Raw genomic sequence first — 19,450 nt, 5'->3', positions numbered from 1 at the left:
TAGTCTTTTCCAGGTGTAAGAACACCTCTTTGTTCTTACTGTGGAAAATTACAGCAAAATGGAGTCTGGAGTCACATGGGCCAGTCCCTGCATACTTTGCTGAGTTACAAGGCGTATCTGCCTTCTCTCAATGGGTCCATTGTATAGCTGATGGTCCTTAATGGGCCATCAAGCAGGCTAGGGAGAGCTAATCTCAGCTTGTCTGGGATGTCACCCAGAAGCATAGCATAAGTTTGCCATACAGACAGTATAGAGCCAATATTCATAACTTCAACTACAAAACTGATACATACATATAGACAGTATAATCATAACCAGTAAACCATAACCTTGTCCTAGACACCCCATTTAACCCCCTTTATACAAGATTTGGGTGCCACTACAGGACCTTGGTTGCAACAATGATCTATATGGTCCCAGTTTATGTCAATAACGTCACACCCCCAACGCAAAATTGATGCAGGAAGGGATGACACAAACATCACTGACTGCATCCCAAGAGCTCCCCATCCTGGGTTCTGTCTCACTACAGCTAGTATTGGGTTAGAAGCCATACCAGTGTATAACAGAAATGGTTTATCAAAATCATGTTCAACCACATGAGTGAACCTCTTTACAACCTCAAGGTAAAACTTAGTTAGAACAATAGTGGATTGGATCTGCTCTGGCAGCATGGTTCTTGTATGTGTCGTGATCTTGCCAAGAGCTAAAGAAAACAGCTACTTTATCCATACAAGCTCGGGCAAATGTTTGGAACCCCATTAACATCGAATAAATGCAGATATTAATGTTCTTCATAGTACAGGAATCTTGGCATTTAGCCATGAAAGCAATATGGCAGTGTGCCTCAGTCTTCCTTTTCATACAGCACATTAGGTCTGGAATGTCTTTTCCCCTGTGAAAAGTTCCCATATTGTTTATAGGCATGAACTGTGAAACCCCAGTGTAACAAGGCCTTTTAACATAACGTGTGTTTTCATGTATTCCTTTTAACATGTTCAAGGGATTCTCCAAAAGATTAGACACATTGTACATTTTTACAGTTTGTGGCAATAGCAACACATTCATTACAAAATTTAGCAATAACAACAAGTTCATTGCAAGTGTCCATCTACAGTCATGGTTGTCATGCCACACCTTTGGCTCAATACCATTGGAGTTTGGGCATTTTAGGGTTAACCTGTGGCTTCCCTTTGCAAAATTCAGTTTTCTCTTTCCTCCTTGTCCTGCAGGATCACACCCTGATTTCTCTTGCTTAACAGAATTCACTGGCTGATGGGGTGGGCCCTCTGTGCTAACAGCTATTAGCAAGTCCTTCCTTTCCCAGCCAGGCAAGTAATTTGCACTACCCCAGACCAGAGCCAGTTCACCAGTTTTCATATCCTTAACTGCTATTATTTTCAAGGCTGGACTCTGTCTTAAAGAGATACCACACAAATCCAAAGAGTCTGAGGGTGAGAGTTTGCTTGCTCTCCCCTGCATCCTCAAGCATTTAGCCATAAAACTGTTCTGCTTTGAAACACCAGTAACCAAATCTGTCCTGAGACCCTGAAACACAAACTGCTCACTTAAAGAATTAGAATGGAGACATTCCTGTTCCAACACCATTGTCTTCCCAACAAGCTGGCCACACACAGCCACTTGGTTATAGGGCTGCTCAACTTTCTTAACAGCTCTTACTCCATCTGAGACCTTCTCAAAGCTACCCACACTGGATCTTTCGAAAGGAAAGTCAGTGGATCCATTCACAACAGAAAATTTCTGGCTGTTAGGAACTGAAACTTCCTTGATTAAATTACTCTCACACCCTTCATTTGCAGGGAACTGCTTGCACAAATTACCACGAGGATTCCTTTCCCCAGGAGCTTTTTTAAGCAGCAAATCACCCCTCACAGAAATTCTGCCCTTACCCTCTTCACCTAGGGCCTGCTCTAAAGGAACACTTTCCTGAGAAACGACAGACTTTTTCTGAGTCTTACTTACATCCAGGATCACCTTTGGCCCATCAGGCAGATTTTTACACAATCCCCTTTCAGGCAAACCCATAGACTTCCTAGATAAAAGGTTAGAAACATTTCCCTTCCCTTTGCCACACACAAGTTCAGGAATCCTTTCCTTCTTGCTACAAGTTTCCACACCATCAGTAGGTAACACAACCAAATCACCTGCATGCTCTCCGTGTGCCCTGGCTAGGGTATTACCCTGATTAGACAGAGTTGCTACACCCTTTACCAACCACACACTAGCAATAGGCAAAATATAAGCACCCGAATTGTCTGGTCTCTGGGATTTTGCTAAGACACTAACTGGATGCAACCTAGTTACAGTGCCATCCTCCCCAGCAGACACAGACTTAGGACCATTCCCTTCCTGGGCTTTAGTTGAATTCAGAACCAACTCTGAGACAACTGCACTAACCTCAACCATCACAGGCCGAAAGGCACCTTCTGTCTGCTCCACAGACAAAGAAGAGCTGGAGACACCTTTTTTACCAGACACATAGCTCGGGATTTCATTTCCCTTGTCCCAGCACACAGGGCTATTTACAGACAACTGCTTGGAGACCGAGGTAGCTTCCTCCATAGGCAAGTCAATACCCCTGACAGACACAGGCACATTTCCTTCACTGTCACTATTCTCCACACAGGAAACAGGTAAGGTATAGGGACATTCATCTTCCACTCTCCTTGCCTTCCCAAACTGCTGACTAGACAAAGCCATCAGCTCACAAGGCTGCCTAGGCTCCTCCAAACTTTTCCTGCCTTCCTCTCCTTCGTCCCAGCACACAGGGCTGATTACAGACAAAGACTGGGAGAGTGGGGCAGCTTCCTTACCAGGCACCTTGCCACTCCCAGCAGATAAACTGCTCTTTTTACTACACTGAGCCACTGCCAGCAAATCACAGTTACCCTTTTCAGGTTCTCTTTTGCAAGCTGTACTAGCCACCAATGCATCACCCATCCAAAATCCACCCTTTCCTTCCTCAGTTAGGGCTTCCACCTGACCATCCTCTTTAGTCTGCTCCAGAGAAACATTTTCCTGCCCAATAAGATTTTGCTGCTCTTGATTTAACTCCAGATTCACTTCTGAGACACTAGACCGACATTCAGAAACTTTATTTACAGACAAATAGCTCTTCTCAGACAAACCTTTGGAGCAACCCTCCCCAGGCAAATCATTGCCCACAATAGACACAGGTTTAAGATCATTCCTGTCCTGTGACTGACCACCTGGACTGAACAGAGCTTTAACATTTTCCCCAATCAAAAGATCCTTAGGCAATAACTTCCTTACACCAGCTATAACCTCATGCTTAGCACCATTCCATTCAAGGTGGATTCTGGGTAAAGGCACACGGACAGTAAACTCATAGAGGACTACAACATTCACACTCTGATTTGGTAAATAATCTTCCTCTTTGACAAGATCTGCTTTAACCAGAGTGATGTTAGAAGCCATCATTTGCCCTAAACAGCTTTTACCATTGACTTTTACATTCTCTGTGAATTTCTCATTACCACTCCCATACAGAGCATTGGCACAAGTTATGGAGCCACCCTTTACTGAACACACAGTAAAAGCATTTACATAAAAGGTGGCAGTGTTGGGGTACATTTGGTTACACCCAGACAACTGCTCAGAGTTATACAACATACCAACATTGTTATAAACCGGACTTTCAAGAGGATACAATTTCTGCTTTTCTTCCCTTGCTTTTTTGACTTGGAGCTGAAATCTTTGCACTTTTGCCTCAGCTTCTAGTTCCTGCAATCGAATTTCTGCCAGTCTTTGTTCATGCTCAAGTTGCAGTTTACTTGCTGCCTTTTGCTTTTCAATTGCTTCTGCCTTCTGATCACTGGCCATTAACAGATCTCTCAGTCCTTGATTTGTAGCTTTCTTTCTAAAGCTTATCCCCTTTTCTGAACACAAATCTTTCAGGGCTTTTTTGTCAAGGCCCTCATATGCTCTTTGCTCACCCATTGCAACTGTTCTTTAACCAACCAAACTCTCAATCCCAAAATTCAAATTTGGATAATGGGGGTTCTGATCCAAAGTTTAATTGACCTGGTTCTGTGGATCCAAGCACGACTACGCCACTGTGACAATGCAGTTCTGGCGGAACCCAACTGAGAGTGCCAACTCAGGACAAATTGCTCAAATAGGGCAGTTACAGCCCAAGGCTGGGGGTTTTTCCACCTCTAAGGCAAACCAAACCAGCCAGACTAAGAGGACTTCGGTCTCACCCCACTGGCTAACCGCCAGTCTCACAAGCAATCTCCTTAGACACTCCAGTTTCCCAGTATTCCCACCAGTGCCACTCGTTATGGGGACAAATGGTTATGAAAACCAATACCCCAATAAAAGAAAAAGGTTCTCCTGATCCCAAAGGACCAAGCCCCAGACCCAGGTCAATATACAAATCAGATCTTACCCACAAATCACGCTGTTGCCAATCCTTTAGAATCTAAAATCTAAAGGTTTATTCATAAAAGGAAAAAGATAGAGATGAGAGTTAGAATTGGTTAAATGGAATCAATTACATACAGTAATGGCAAAGTTCTTGGTTCAGGCTTGCAGCAGCGATGGAATAAACTGCAGGTTCAAATCAAGTCTCTGGAATACATCCCCCGCTGGGATGGGTCCTCAGTCCTTTGTTCAAAGCTTCAGCATATAGCAAAGTTCCTCCAGAGGTATGAAGCAGGATTGAAGACAAGATGGAGATGAGGCATCAGCCTTATATAGTCTTTTCCAGGTGTAAGAACACCTCTTTGTTCTTACTGTGGAAAATTACAGCAAAATGGAGTCTGGAGTCACATGGGCCAGTCCCTGCATACTTTGCTGAGTTACAAGGCGTATCTGCCTTCTCTCAATGGGTCCATTGTATAGCTGATGGTCCTTAATGGGCCATCAAGCAGGCTAGGGAGAGCTAATCTCAGCTTGTCTGGGATGTCACCCAGAAGCATAGCATAAGTTTGCCATACAGACAGTATAGAGCCAATATTCATAACTTCAACTACAAAACTGATACATACATATAGACAGCATAATCATAACCAGTAAACCATAACCTTGTCCTAGACACCCCATTTGACCCCCTTTATACAAGATTTGGGTGCCACTACAGGACCTTGGTTGCAACAATGATCTATATGGTCCCAGTTTATGTCAATAACGTCACAGTCCCTAAATGCATGACCTTGCACTTTGCACTATTAAATTTCATCCCATTTCTATTCCTCCAGTTTTCAACGTCATCCAAATCTTCTTGTATGATATTCCAGTCCTCCTGCGTATTGACAATACCTCCCAGCTTTTTGTCAGCTGCAGATTTTATTAGCATACCCCCACTTTTTGTGCCAAGGACATTAATGAAAATGTTAAATAAGATTGGTCCTAAGAGGGGTCACTGAGGAACTCTTTACCTCTGTCCTTAATTACTTTCTCTTTCAAAATTTGTTCTAACACCTTGCATACAGTGAGGTCAGACTAATGGCCCAGTAGTTGCCCGGATCACTTTCTTTTCCTTTCTTAAAAACAGGTACTATATTTGCAATTCTCCAGTCATAGGCTACAACCCCTGAGTTCATAGATTCATTAAAAATAGTGTTTGTGTTTTAATAATATTTTCTAGCTTTGTAAAATCCTTTTTCAAAACTTAATTTTTTAACTTGAACTACTGGATGAAATGACTTTGATTTAAGTTGTGCCATTGTTTTTAGTCTGACACTTCCTTTGAGATTCTTTTGGTTCTCAAGTACTGTGTCTAAGGGCTTGAAAAACTTTTTATGGCTCCGATAAGCCAGAAAGGTGGGGGTATGAACCTTGCACCACAGTTAAAAAATCTTTATAATGGTTTTTACAATGGTGAATGTTACTATAAATAATCTCTCAAATCATTTTAGAGATTAGAGGCTGTAGGCAAACTAGAAATCTGGTTCTTTGAGACATACCATTCTTTTTTAACATTCGCCAGAGTAGTTTTACTGCTTACCAAATCTTATTTAAATCTGAAGTACATCGTACCCTACATTTGTATTGTACACAAAAGTGCCACCCTTTGATATGAGCCTTTGCAGTGTACATAATGGCTAAAGTGATTAAGCTAAACTGATGCACTTAAAAATCCTCCCCTGCACGTTGGGAAGGAAAGGATGCATATGTTTACCAGCATTGTCATCTTACTCAAGTATTTTAGCTAGTTGTCCCTTTTCCACTACTTGTCCACAGTTTCCTGGGCTTTTGGAATCTGTTTCAAAGTATCCCTGTCACTTTGGAAAGCAGAAGCACGTGTCAAATCCATCCCGGGTTTTTAGTGACTGCAGTGGGATTTTCAAAAGTGCCTGAATGACTTGTGCTCCTAACTCTCTTGGGTGCTTTCAAAAATCTCACCCAGTTACCATGCACTGATTGTGCTTTGACCTAAGGAATCTGGGCCCAGAGCCACAAAGGGGTTTAGGCACTGCAATGCTGAGTGTCACAGTGCCTTAGGTGCCCAGAAAATCACAGGATCACCACTGTGATTCCCCAAAGCCAAGTTAGGTGCCTGTGCTCCTGTACAATGAATGGGGAGAGACTGGAGCCTTAGAATGTGACCCACAAAAGCCAGTGCACTAGGCAGGGAGCAACCGAAGCTAGCCAAGGAAGATATCAACAATGAGAGGAGGGAGGTGCTAATCCCTGTCATGGAGACAGATGCCTCCCTGCATCCCAGACTTAAGCACCTAGCCACAAATGGGAATCAGCTGCCTGGAGTCACCTGGTTTGGCACCTAAGGCATTTCCTGTGGGAATGAGTTATGCACCTGCCTCGCTCCACACAAAACGTCCAGAGAGGAGCTGCTGCTGCCCCCGCCCACCTTATAACTTTTAGCATGGTTAGAACACACGTGAGTTCTAGGAGACCAGAGTTTAATCCACCCCCCACCACCACCATCTGCTGGGAAGAGGGGGGCATATTAAGGATACAAATATGTTAAGTATTTTTTGTGTCTTCTAAAACGTTAGGGTCAAATTCACTTATGGCATTAGGGGACACAACTCTGTTAAAACCAATTTAGCCACACCCACTTACACCAGGAATGATTTTAGTCTTCCGTATGTTTCCATTTTTTACCAGGTAGACCAGGGCTGCCAAATGATTGACATTCTAGAGCAGATGCATCTAGAAAACATCACCAGTTGTCAGTTTGATAGAAAAGGTTGTTACAGGCTTATCACCTTGAGGAAGCTGTGGGTTTTTCAGCCAAACTAAGAAGGAGTATTACACCACTTGCTGTTATAGATCACTGGGGAAATGTAAGAGAATTATATCAATATTCACCAATAAATTAACAGTTGAACTCCCGCTAATGTAAGATCACTGCCACTAATATAAAATTACTGATCTTCAGTGATCAAACCGGCATGTGCAATCACATGCCTGAATCACTTGTCTGGAAAAGAGTCTGTCTTGTCATATGTATGAACAAATCCCTGATTTGCACATGCAAAGTAGACTTCCATCTGTGTCCATACAGATGGATGAGGATCAGATTACTGAAGATCAGGCCATCCTAACTGTTCTAACACAGTGAGAGATTAATGGTGAAAGGATTTTGCTGCTCAGAATGACCCATTGCACTTTTGTTCCATGTGAACTAAGTGCACACTGGTCTGGTAGATTATGACATAATATCATGTTCTCATGTGACTTAGTATTTTGATGGTTTAAATCTTACTGTGTTTGGAAGTGGCTTGGATGTGTTACTCAAGTGACACCATGTACAATGCAGCACAGAATTAATAGTAGACTTCTCCTATACTCTACATTTCAAATATTCCCCCCCCCACCCGCCCCCCCGGTTGCCTTTCAATCAGACCTCAGGCAGAATTGTTAATTCTTTGAAATATAATTGACTAAAGCATGGTAAATAGACACAGGCCTCCTGCTTCAGCATTTAAGGGTTGAACACCTGTAGAAGTGAAGGAAATAAACAAATCAACTCAATTACAAATAATTAACCTGTTGTGGTTTTTGTTTGAACAGGCTCAGAGTCCTTGCCTTCCCCATTATGGAGGGGTTGATGTCCATTTTACTGGCGTGGTTGACTGTTTTAGGCAAACTGTAAAGACCAAGGGCGTACTCGGACTCTGGTGTGGACTCACAGCCAATCTGCTCAAGGTGCGGATTTCCTCCATTCTGATCAGTCTGTATTTAAATATGATCTGAGACACATGACCAACTAATTGGTGGTTGGGACTGTAACACACATGATGTCCCCTCTTCTCCTCACCTTATGAACAGCGTGTTGATTAGACAGTTTGTGACAGTAATGGTAGAGGTTTGCCTGTACTCTGGTTACAATATAGCTGTTTGAGCTATATTGGTTTGGTCTTAATGGCCAACTGCAAGTTGCTGACTTTCATATGATACCATCCTCATCAAAAGCATTCGAGGAAGTGGCAGAGCCTTTTGATGGAAGCGGGAAGCCTGCTAAACAACCAGTGGGGCCCCTTGATGATCGAGATACAAAAGGAGCGCTTAAAGACGATAAAGTCATTGCGGAGAAACTAAATGGATTCTTTGCTTCAGTCTTCATGGCTGAGGATGTTAGGGAGATTCCCAAACCTGAGCTGGCTTTTGTAGGTGACAAATCTGAGGAACTGTCACGGATTGAAGTGTCACGAGAGGAGGTTTTGGAATTAATTGATAAACTTAACATTAACAAGTCACCGGGACCAGATGGCATTCACCCAAGAGTTCTGAAAGAACTCAGATGTGAAGTTGCGGAACTGTTAACTAAGGTTTGTCACCTGTCCTTTAAATCGGCTTCTGTACCCAATGACTGGAAGTTAGCTAGTGTAACACCAATATTTAAAAAGGGCTCTAGAGGTGATCCCGGCAATTACAGACCGGTAAGTCTAACGTCAGTACCGGGCAAATTAGTCGAAACAATAATTAAGAATAAAATTGTCCGACACATAGAAAAACACAAACTGTTGAGCAATAGTCAACATGGTTTCTGTAAAGGGAAATCGTGTCTTATTAATCTATTAGAATTCTTTGAAGGGGTCAACAAACATGTGGACAAGGGGGATCCAGTGGACATAGTGTACTTAGATTTCCAGAAAGCCTTTGACAAGGTCCCTCACCAAAGGCTCTTATGTAAATTAAGCTGCCATGGGATAAAAGGGAAGGTCCTTTCATGGATTGAGAACTGGTTAAAAGACAGGGAACAAAGGGTAGGAATTAATGGTAAATTCTCAGAATGGAGAGGGGTAACTAGTGGTGTTCCCCAAGGGTCAGTCCTCGGACCGATCCTATTCAACTTATTCATAAATGAGCTGGAGAAAGGGGTAAACAGTGAGATGGCAAAGTTTGCAGATGATACTAAACTGCTAAAGATAGTTAAGTCCAAAGCAGACTGTGAAGAACTTCAAAAAGATCTCACAAAACTAAGTGATTGGGCAACAAAATGGCAAATGAAATTTAATGTGGATAAATGTAAAGTAATGCACATTGGAAAAAATAACCCCAACTTTACATACAATATGATGGGGGCTAATTTAGCTACAAGTCAGGAAAAAGATCTTGGAGTCATCGTGGATAGTTCTCTGAAAATGTCCACGCAGTGTGCAGAGGCAGTCAAAAAAGCAAACAGGATGTTAGGAATCATTCAAAAGGGGATAGAGAATAAGACGGAGAATATATTATTGCCCTAATATAAATCAATGGTACGCCCTCATCTCGAATACTGCGTACAGATGTGGTCTCCTCATTTCAAAAAAGATATACTGGCACTAGAAAAGGTTCAGAAAAGGGCAACTAAAATGATTAAGGGTTTGGAACGGGTCCCATACGAGGAGAGATTAAAGAGGCTAGGACTCTTCAGCTTGGAAAAGAGGAGACTAAGGGGGGATATGATAGAGGTATATAAAATCATGAGTGATGTGGAGAAAGTGGATAAGGAAAAGTTATTTACTTATTCCCATAATACAAGAACTAGGGGTCATCAAATGAAATTAATAGGCAGCAGGTTTAAAACAAATAAAAGGAAGTTCTTCTTCACGCAGCGCACAGTCAACTTGTGGAACTCCTTACCTGAGGAGGTTGTGAAGGCTAGGACTGTAACAGAGTTTAAAAGAGAACTGGATAAATTCATGGTGGTTAAGTCCATGAATGGCTATTAGCCAGGACGGGTAAGGAATGGTGTCCCTAGCCTCTGTCTGTCAGAGGGTGGAGATGGATGGCAGGAGAGAGATCACTTGATCATTGCCTGTTAGATTCACTCCCTCTGGGGCACCTGGCATTGGCCACTGTCGGTAGACAGGATACTGGGCTAGATGGACCTTTGGTCTGACCCGGTACGGCCTTTCTTATGTTCTGATGGAAGTTTATTCAAACACACTTGGGAAATAACCGAGAGAGAGAGAGAGAGAGCAGGGAAAATGGCTAAACATAAAGAGCCAGAATTTCAGCTATTGTAAGTCAGCATAGCTTCATTGACTCTGCTTGGGACAAAAGAAAGGACGCGTTTCTGCCACATACAAAACGCATCCCTAATTTCCTGTTCAAACAAATCTTAACTGTTTTAAACATTGTGGTGTTTTAAAGTTCAGCACAAGCCCATTTCCTCACAATAATTTGCTATAATTGGGTTGTGCATATAATAAACCAAGTCTTAACTCAGTCTGGTACCTGTAGAATGACACAACTAATTTAGGATCAAATTCTCAGTTGGCCTGATGAGGCCAAATCAACAATGAAGTCCTATAAATCCTAGCTTGTAACTGAGTAGAGAATATTGATAGTGACTCTAAATTAATAACTGATTTCAATCCTTTTTTTCCCCCCCCAGATTGTCCCATACTATGGTGTTATGTTTAGCACCTTTGAGTTCTGCAAGCGGGTCTGTCTCTACAGAAATGGTTATATTGAATCTCCCTTAAGCTACAAACTAATTCCTGGAGTGGACCAGAGTTTACAACCACAAGAGTTGCAAGAATTAAAGTTTCTCCGAAGAGGAAATTTTGAGCCGCCGAAGCCAACTCTTGAAAATTGACATTGGAAAGTCCATTAAACAAATGAATGTTGCAGTCATTCTCTGCCACGTCTACAACCTGAAGAAAGCGTAGCAAAAAGGAAGACACATTGCACTAGAGGTAGCAACACTTCAGTTTACTGTATGGCCTTCCCTGGGATTGAAACCCCCATGTCAAACATGAATAAACCTTGTAACTCATGTAGTTAATTGATACAATCAATTCAAGCTTATCTGAAGGACACACACATTTTGAAACTACTACAATACTTGAAATCTACTCATTTGGGGATTTTTCAATGCTGAATAGCTTTTTAATGCTAAAACCACTTGCAGAGAATAAGCGATGTGAGCCATGATCATGAATTATGATTTATTTAAAAATATTAGGGAAGTTTAAAAACATTTGTAACACTTGAGAGCACTGAACACACAGAATTCAGAATAGATATGGTTAAAAATAGAATAAAATATACTGGGTACGCATTTCTACTGAAATCTGTCTGTTACTGATACAATATAGACTTGGCATTCTGGATAGGCAATATTTGTCCCCACATAATTCACATTGTTGTCCTCCTAATTCTTGTTTTCAGCTTTTGTAAAACTTATTTGAGAATTGAATAATTTTCTGTGTCCCCAGTTGCAAAGAAAGATGAAAACATGCTGCAAAGATACTTTTCCCAAGAAAGAATAGTAATATGTGAAACAGCGCTAAATGATGATCTCTTTGCCCACCCTAGTATATTTCTACAAGTATCTGAATTATTTCCGCTTTGGGGGAAAAACAAGACTGTTTATATGCTGTGTTCATTTTGTTATGACTAACTCTACCTACTACTGTGTGAAAAATACAGAAAGCAAACGTGTTAGATATTTCAGTGTTAACACTCTTATATGTCTGTCAATATTTTTAAAGGTGTATTTTATATTAAATTAATTTTCAGAGATGACAGTTTTATGGTCCGAGCTTAGAATGCTACTTAACCTCACCATCTCTTTACAGACACAAAAGCGGTGGTCCCTTTTACCTGCTGTGATCTATAAGTCAATGCATTGTCATGCTTTTCTGAGGAGGGGACCTCACAGATATAAAACACTATGGAATGCTACAGCATGAGGACTAGTTTATTCCCAGCTCCGATAAGTGTCATTCAGGGGCCAGCCCTCAGATCAGTATGAAATGGTTGCTGGGATCCTGATTCTTCCAGGGAAAGTATAAAATTTCTCTATGCAGCATTGTGACACCCAGTTGCATCTGGCACAGTATCCCTGATTCCAGGTGCCCTCATTGCAGTGTTCATCACTCAGGCTCTGTGAGGCAAAGGGTAGTCAGTGGCAATGAGCTATCCTCCCTGACAGAGAGAGAAACCTTTGCTTACCTGGGGAATTGTAAAGAAGCAATGGGTAGAAAGTGGTGGTTAAATTCAATCTTAGATGTAAGGAATAAAGCCCTTGAGAGCAGAACACTTTACAATGATGAGTAAAGTCTTACAGCAGCCCTGTATCAGCTAAGTATTAATGACCCCGTTTAACAAATGGCTCTCCCTGTCTTCTTTGTCCAAGTTCAGCCCTGCTGTAAGCTGGTGTTTTCAACTGCAGTTGCTTCCAATTATACCAGAGCTGAATTTGATCCAGAAAGGTTCAGGGCTTTACTAAAGACCGCACACCAAGACACTGGAAGAGCTGGGGATTGGAATTTGTCCTTTCTTGCTTCCCAATCCTCTGATGAATCCAGCACACTGTATTCCCTTAGCTTAGAATGGTAATATTTTTAATGGATACTTTTATGTATGCAGTTGCTAATAAAGAGATGTATCAGAAGAAGCAGAGTAGACAGTCAGACTGTGTTAAGAAGAGCCGAGCCTAGAAAGGCTGCCCAAAGTTAACCGAGATAGACTAATCTATCTCATATTTTTGATAAAAAGCTGGTTGACGTGCTTGGCAGACTTGACTAGGCCCTAGGACTGTTCCATCCTAACTGTTGTTGATGGGTTCTGCTACCTTAGCACTTTCTACCAATTTCATTTTCCTAGAATAATCTTGATCTGATTCCTCCTACCTGAAGGGAAATCCTTTCATGAACAATTATATTAATTTCAGCAAAACTCAAAACTGTACACTGTGCAATACCTACAGGTTATTATTCACTTGTAGATGACAGGGGGAGCAACCAGATTCTTAATATCCTTATTTAGGTCACCAATAGGTTTGTCCTTTATATTAATGTTCCATTTATAAACAAAATGTAGAGGGTTAATAAATGATCAGTTGATAGTATAGCAAGTCAATCAGTTACTTGAAACCATCTTTAACACCTTCTTCTGATGTGCTTATAACCATCTATATTGTAACATAGTTATATTTGTTAATCATTTATAAAGTATGACCCCAAACACTAAGCCATACACCACCCCTAAAGACTATGCCAGGAGTATTTCACACAGCACTGAAATGAAGCACTGTTTGTATAGAATGCTAGACCTCCATAAGAGTGTCCAATAGCATATAAGAAGTGAAGAATATCATGAAAGTGGAGAGGAAACAGGTAGGCAGAATGTAACTGAGGTGAAATTTGGATAGAGGTCCAGGCTTAGCACCCTACACTAACAAAGATAGTAGGGAACATCTAAAACTGAGATCCTGATCCCTTGTATTAACAGCCCGGTTGATGACCGTTCAGTTCCCCCATGCTGACTGCTCACTCCACTAACTGCATATTAGAATCACACACTCACACCCCACAGGCACAATTATCTTTGTTCTTCACCCCATCAGTTGTTCAGTTGAATTATAGTCCTAAAGCTGATACTTATTTTATTGTCTAGTCACTGGCAGGCTTTTGGGCATGGACCCCTTGTCTGAATAGTTAAACTGGCACTGTATCCTAAGCCTCTATGACTCTGGGCAAAATCGGTTTTCCTAAACTTTCTGTCAAGAAATTATGGTTTTATGAAAGACGTGAAAGCTCACCTCATATATTCCTGTAATGCGTATGTGTGGAATGAAGCCTTCAAGTTTCTCCTGATCAGCTGAGAGGGGAAGAACTGATGGTATTATTTGCTAGTCTTGTTCATTCATATCGTTGTATTATTTCCTGTTTATGAGGTGGTTTTTTTTTTACAATTTTGTAGAAATTCTTAACCCTGGAGATTAAATTCAGGTACCACGTTTGATGGCTTGAGTGTGATGTAACAAAAAGTGGACTGGACAAAGGCACTGAAAATATGCAGGGAACAGACCTTCACTGGAAGGTCCATGGATGAGATTAAGATTTAAAGTGGGCTGTTCTACCTCTGCCCTCCACCCCAAAACTGGAGAACTCTGAGAAGACCATGATTCTGGGAAGCATCCCCCACAACATGGGCACCTCGGTGCCCACCCATCTCTCTGCCCCCCAGGCGCCTGTGATCAGTGACTCAGGTCTGATGCTGGGTTTTGTGGGGGTGCTCCCAGCCCAACCCTGTTTCCATGGCGATGGTGTCAGAGGCTGATCCAGCGTTGGCAGATGCACTCCGCTCTGTATTTCCCCGGGGGTTGCCTAGGAACAGTCTCTCGCTTGGCGTCACGCCCTGAAACCCAGAGCCCAGCCTTGCCCTGCCAGGCCCCCCCACGCCCCGTGATGCTGGAGACCCCTCCGACCCACATAGCCATTGGCAGGCCCCACAGCGTCACGTGGGGGGAGGTGACACCCAAGGCCCCCCCACTCCCAGCCGGTCCCTCCCCGGCCCAGCCCTCCTGCTCCAAGCCAATCAGCGGGGTGGGAAGCTGCCGTGCGTCGCTCCGCGAGCCTCACCCCCGCTCGCTGGAGCCCGGGGGTTGTATATAAACCGGCCATTTCAGCAGCTCGGCCTCAGAGCCCGCGGGTCCCCCAGCAGTCGCCTGTCGCTCCCTGGTTCTAATTTATTAACCTGTCCCCGTCGCCATGGCCGATGCTGCCCTGTCCTTCGCCAAGGATTTCCTGGCCGGGGGAGTGGCCGCGGCCATCTCCAAAACAGCCGTCGCCCCCATCGAGAGAGTGAAGCTGCTTCTGCAGGTGGGTTTGGGCCGTGCCCCGGGGCGGCGCGCAGGGCTTGCATGCGCGGGGCGCTGGGCGCTCGCCCCGGGGGATGAATGGGCTCGTGCCCGGCTCCCGCCAGGGCTTGGTGCAGGCGGGCGGGCCCCGAGTGCCCTGGGCTCGGGGAAATCCTGTGGCCGGGGTGTGTGTGGACGGGACGCCGCCGCCGCAGCTTTGTCTGGAGCTGGGACGTGGCCGCGTGGTGCATCCGCGAGCCAAGGAGATGCCGGCGCGCTGATCCGCCTCCCAAGGTCGCTGCAAGGAGAGGGAAGGCCCGGGCATCCCGGGGCAGGGGCTGCCTCGGCTTGGGCGAGGGGGCCGGGCCGCTGCAGCCAGCACGACCCCCCCGCCCCCCAGTCTGCCTGGGGCGAGGCTCCGCTGCCCCCCGGCCGGCCTTGCCCTGCCCAAGGGGACGGTCTCCTTGGCCCTGCGGGCGGCTGGGCCCCATCGGGCCCGGTGTGCGGGGCTCAGAGCGAGCTGGGGCCTCTCCCTCCCCAGCCCCTGTGGCTTCCCCAGGCGCAGAGAAGCCGGGCAGAGCCGGAAACCACCCGCCTGCCTCGATCGGCTGCCGGAGCCAGCTAGTTCCGCTTATGCAATCGGGGCCGGGGCCGGCTCCGCGCGGAGGGGGGTGAGAGCAGCCTCCGCCCCGGCTCCTTCCCTCCGGCCTGGAGGCTCCTTGAGGCTGCATCGTCCTCGTGCTCTGGGCCCAGCTGCGCCCCCTGGCCCAGCCGTGGGGACTCGGACCCCCGAGTGAGCCTCCATTGACTCGCCGCTTGCAAGCATCATGCGGTAAAACCAGCGCGCAGAGCCAAGCAGGCACAATGCCGAGCCTCAGGACAACAAACCGGTGACCTTCCAGGCCACACGACCCCACATCCCCAAATGCTAAAGGCAGGCTATTAACTTAGCTTTGCTCCAAAGTAGACAGCCCATGCAACTCTGATCTGGGCTGGATCAGGGTAAATTGCTGCCTTTTAGGTAATATGGAAAAATCCAACGGAGTAAAGCATATTTTGCTTTTGAAAAGAAATTCATGTGCAGTTCTGCTCTAAAGATGTTCTTTCTGACTGTCCCCCAGGAGGTAATCCTCCTTATTGTCACATCATTCTAATGAAAGTTTGACAAGTGTACGGAGGAGGGCTGCTCTAGAAAATCCTACCACTTTTAAATGGAGCCAGAAAGGTCATTATTACCACCCCACCCTAAGACACAGCACTTCCTGTTTCTGGGTCAAGTGAATGGCAGGTGATAACCTTGGAATTCAGCACTTACCATCTCTGCATTCCAGGAGTCTATTGCACTGACATCTGCTTAGAGGACAGTGACGTTTCTCACTGAAGCAGCCTGGGACTTTCATGACACTCTGGTGTAACTAGGCTTGGCAAACTTAATTTTTATTTATGATTTTTGACCGATAATATTGATCGATCTTAAATTGATAAATACTTTTTGCAGTCGTAGGGAAATTATGGGAGGTCAGACAATTATTTAATGACAGTAGTCAATGAGATTCAAAAAGTTAAAGCCTTATAACCACGAACACCAAGTGTTCGGATATCCTTGAGTAAACATCCTTAACGCAAACTGTGAGGTCTCAAGCAGCATTTTTCTTATGTTGCCTTATCTGTAAGTTGTGATTGTTAGTTGTGTGTGCAGTGAAATCATTGTTTACTGGTACAAATATAATCCTTCCACACCTAGTTATAACTAGCAAAGTTCAACAATAAACTCACTCTAGCTTGTCTCCTCACCAAATTTAAGAGAGCCACGCTTAATTTTATCCTCATTCTTGTTTACTAGTAATTCATGTTTTCACTACCAAATCTGTCACGCTTTCATTTATAATTCCTCTAGCTTCATAGGACCAGGCTTATTTTATTTCATAACAAGATTTCAGCATTTTTAGTCTAAATGGATATCCTTCAAATTTACTTCCCCTCTGTAGGGGAAGACGGTCTATCCAGACCCTGGAATCAGATGCTAATTATTAAATGCAAATTAAAGAAAACATTTCTACCAAGTGAAAACCATGAAACATCATAAATCCAGATATTCAGGCTTGTAATTTTATCAGCACAATGATAGTAATCCAGCTTGTTTTACTGTTTTACAGGTGCAGCATGCAAGCAAGCAGATTGCAGTAGACCAGCAATACAAGGGCATCATTGACTGTGTTGTCCGTATCCCCAAAGAGCAGGGTGCCCTGTCCTTCTGGCGTGGCAACCTGGCTAATGTGATCAGATACTTCCCTACTCAGGCCCTCAACTTCGCTTTCAAAGACAAATACAAGCAGATCTTTCTGGGTGGCGTTGATAAAAGAACCCAGTTCTGGCGTTACTTCGCTGGTAACCTGGCATCTGGTGGTGCTGCTGGTGCTACATCTCTGTGTTTTGTGTACCCTCTTGACTTTGCCCGTACCCGTCTGGCAGCTGATGTGGGTAAAGCTGGAGCCGACAGAGAATTCAAGGGTCTTGGTGACTGCCTGGTCAAGATCTTCAAGTCTGATGGTCTTAAGGGCCTGTACCAAGGCTTCAATGTATCCGTTCAGGGTATCATTATCTACAGAGCTGCCTATTTTGGCATCTATGACACTGCGAAGGGTAGGTCCTTTGAACTAACTTCTTAAAATGCATAAGAAGCTAGACAACAATATTAAGGCTTTTAGAAGGAACTCTAGATTCTAATGCAAAAACAGATTTCCTTTGGTGTTCTAACATCTCCTCCCTCCCATAGGAATGCTTCCTGACCCAAAGAACACCCACATCTTTATCAGCTGGATGATTGCTCAGACAGTTACTGCTGTTGCTGGTTTGACCTCCTATCCATTTGATACTGTCCGTCGTCGTATGATGATGCAGTCAGGGCGTAAAGCAAGTATGTATCTAATTCCCATGTAGAACATAATGGGGGTGAGCATTCCCAAAGAAACATTTCTGTCCGGAGATGCAAGATGGGTGCAGAGAACTCTACATCTGTGTTCCAAGGCCCATGGGATCAGAAGGGTTTGGGCAGGCAGGACTTCATGGTTCAGAAGAGGGATCTTGTAAATGGATGTTGGTTTCCTTTGATGCCCTGGCTAGCCATACTGTCTATTGCTTTAGCAGTTGTACCACTCAGAGTATAAGTCCTCTCAATAATCTGGTGAGATGTATGCTCTCCATTTATAGGAGAAGTAGTCCATCATTCCCAGAATGTGCTGCAAATCACTGGCTGGACCAGGATTAGAGCTAGAGTTCCTTGCTCCATGAGACCCTGTAGCCCTTTGTCTAGAATACATCCAGACACTCTATTTGTTGAATATAAACAAGCTGCAGAAGAATTCCCAGCAGATGGTGGTGCTTCTAGTATAAGCCATGAGGATGGGAGAGCAGCATATCTCCTGGGGTGATTTGCAGTGAAGACTTGGGTTTAGCAGCTGCATAAAGGCAAGCACTTGAGATGTTAGTGCAGTTGCCAAAGACAGTAAAACTCAAATTCTTGCCTATTACATCTCAGTATAGACCTGAGATGCCGTTAGTGGTGCAAGTGTAGTCATTCAAAGCTGGCAGCCTTGCTGAGCCACTACTGACCTGGACGAGGAGCTTGGCCATGAGACTCCTCTCACTAACAATCTCTGTACTTTCCACAGCTGACATCATGTACTCGGGTACAATTGACTGCTGGCGAAAGATTGCCCGTGATGAAGGGTCCAAGGCGTTCTTCAAGGGTGCATGGTCCAATGTACTCAGAGGAATGGGTGGTGCTTTTGTCTTAGTATTGTACGATGAAATCAAGAAGTACACTTAAGTTACTTCCTCCTGTGAACTGGCATGTTGTATTATGTAACTTACTCTGACCATTCATGGACTGTCGAAACTGTATCAATTACAACTGGTATCCATATTCTTTGGCAAAGGGCAGCTGTCATGCTCACCTGACCTCTGTCTTTATCAAGTCATTCCCCTGATGATGGGACTCAAATGTTTTTATTTCAGGCACTCCTGTTTAAATAACAAGTCTGAGGAAATAAAAAAAAAAAAATATCCAGAACCAACTCTACTAGTGTTGTACTTGCTTTCCCTCTTCTCAGTAAACTGTCTCAGCTGCACTGGAGAAAATGCTGGAAGAAGCATAGTAACTACATAGTAGCACTTTGAGGGGGCCTAAGGGGATGTCATAGTCCAGGTAAATCTAAATTTCTAATGCTTGTGCTACTAGGAAACGGGGCATATTTCTTGATGTACCCTCTTGAGAGGGAGGGGAAGGGATGCTACCTAACTTTGACTGTTTCCTTTAAAGCCACAATCTCTTTTGAAACCACCACTTTCTGAACAATCCCGAATATATACAGACCTTGTCTGTACTGGCATCTTAATTCAAATCTCTATGGAGCT

General features: G+C 44.0%; 2 protein-coding genes across 3 annotated transcripts in view; both read left to right on the top strand.

The window, feature by feature from the left end:
* SLC25A43 (solute carrier family 25 member 43) overlaps nt 1-11,975 on the top strand; it is a 32,557-nt gene extending 20,582 nt beyond the window's left edge. The window contains exons 4-5 of one of the 2 annotated variants that reach the window (XM_005298962.4): nt 8,026-8,160; nt 10,838-11,975. In XM_005298962.4, coding sequence (XP_005299019.1) covers nt 8,026-8,160; nt 10,838-11,041 — 339 coding nt within the window. In that variant the 3' untranslated portion in view covers nt 11,042-11,975. The remainder of the gene's footprint in view (nt 1-8,025; nt 8,161-10,837) is intronic. The other variant, XM_065556666.1, reaches the window with a different exon arrangement.
* A 2,804-nt stretch (nt 11,976-14,779) lies between these two features.
* SLC25A5 (solute carrier family 25 member 5) lies at nt 14,780-19,110 on the top strand. Its single transcript, XM_008169036.4, has 4 exons — nt 14,780-15,056; nt 17,191-17,677; nt 17,811-17,951; nt 18,706-19,110. Exons 1-4 carry the CDS (start codon nt 14,946-14,948, stop codon nt 18,861-18,863), a joined length of 897 nt encoding a protein of 298 aa, XP_008167258.1. The 5' UTR covers nt 14,780-14,945; the 3' UTR covers nt 18,864-19,110.
* Nucleotides 19,111-19,450: the final 340 nt, after the last annotated feature.

This window comes from Chrysemys picta, chromosome 9 (assembly GCF_011386835.1).
Source record: "Chrysemys picta bellii isolate R12L10 chromosome 9, ASM1138683v2, whole genome shotgun sequence".
NCBI classification, from domain to species: Eukaryota; Metazoa; Chordata; order Testudines; family Emydidae; genus Chrysemys; species Chrysemys picta.
This window is presented reverse-complemented; position numbering and strand designations above follow the sequence as displayed.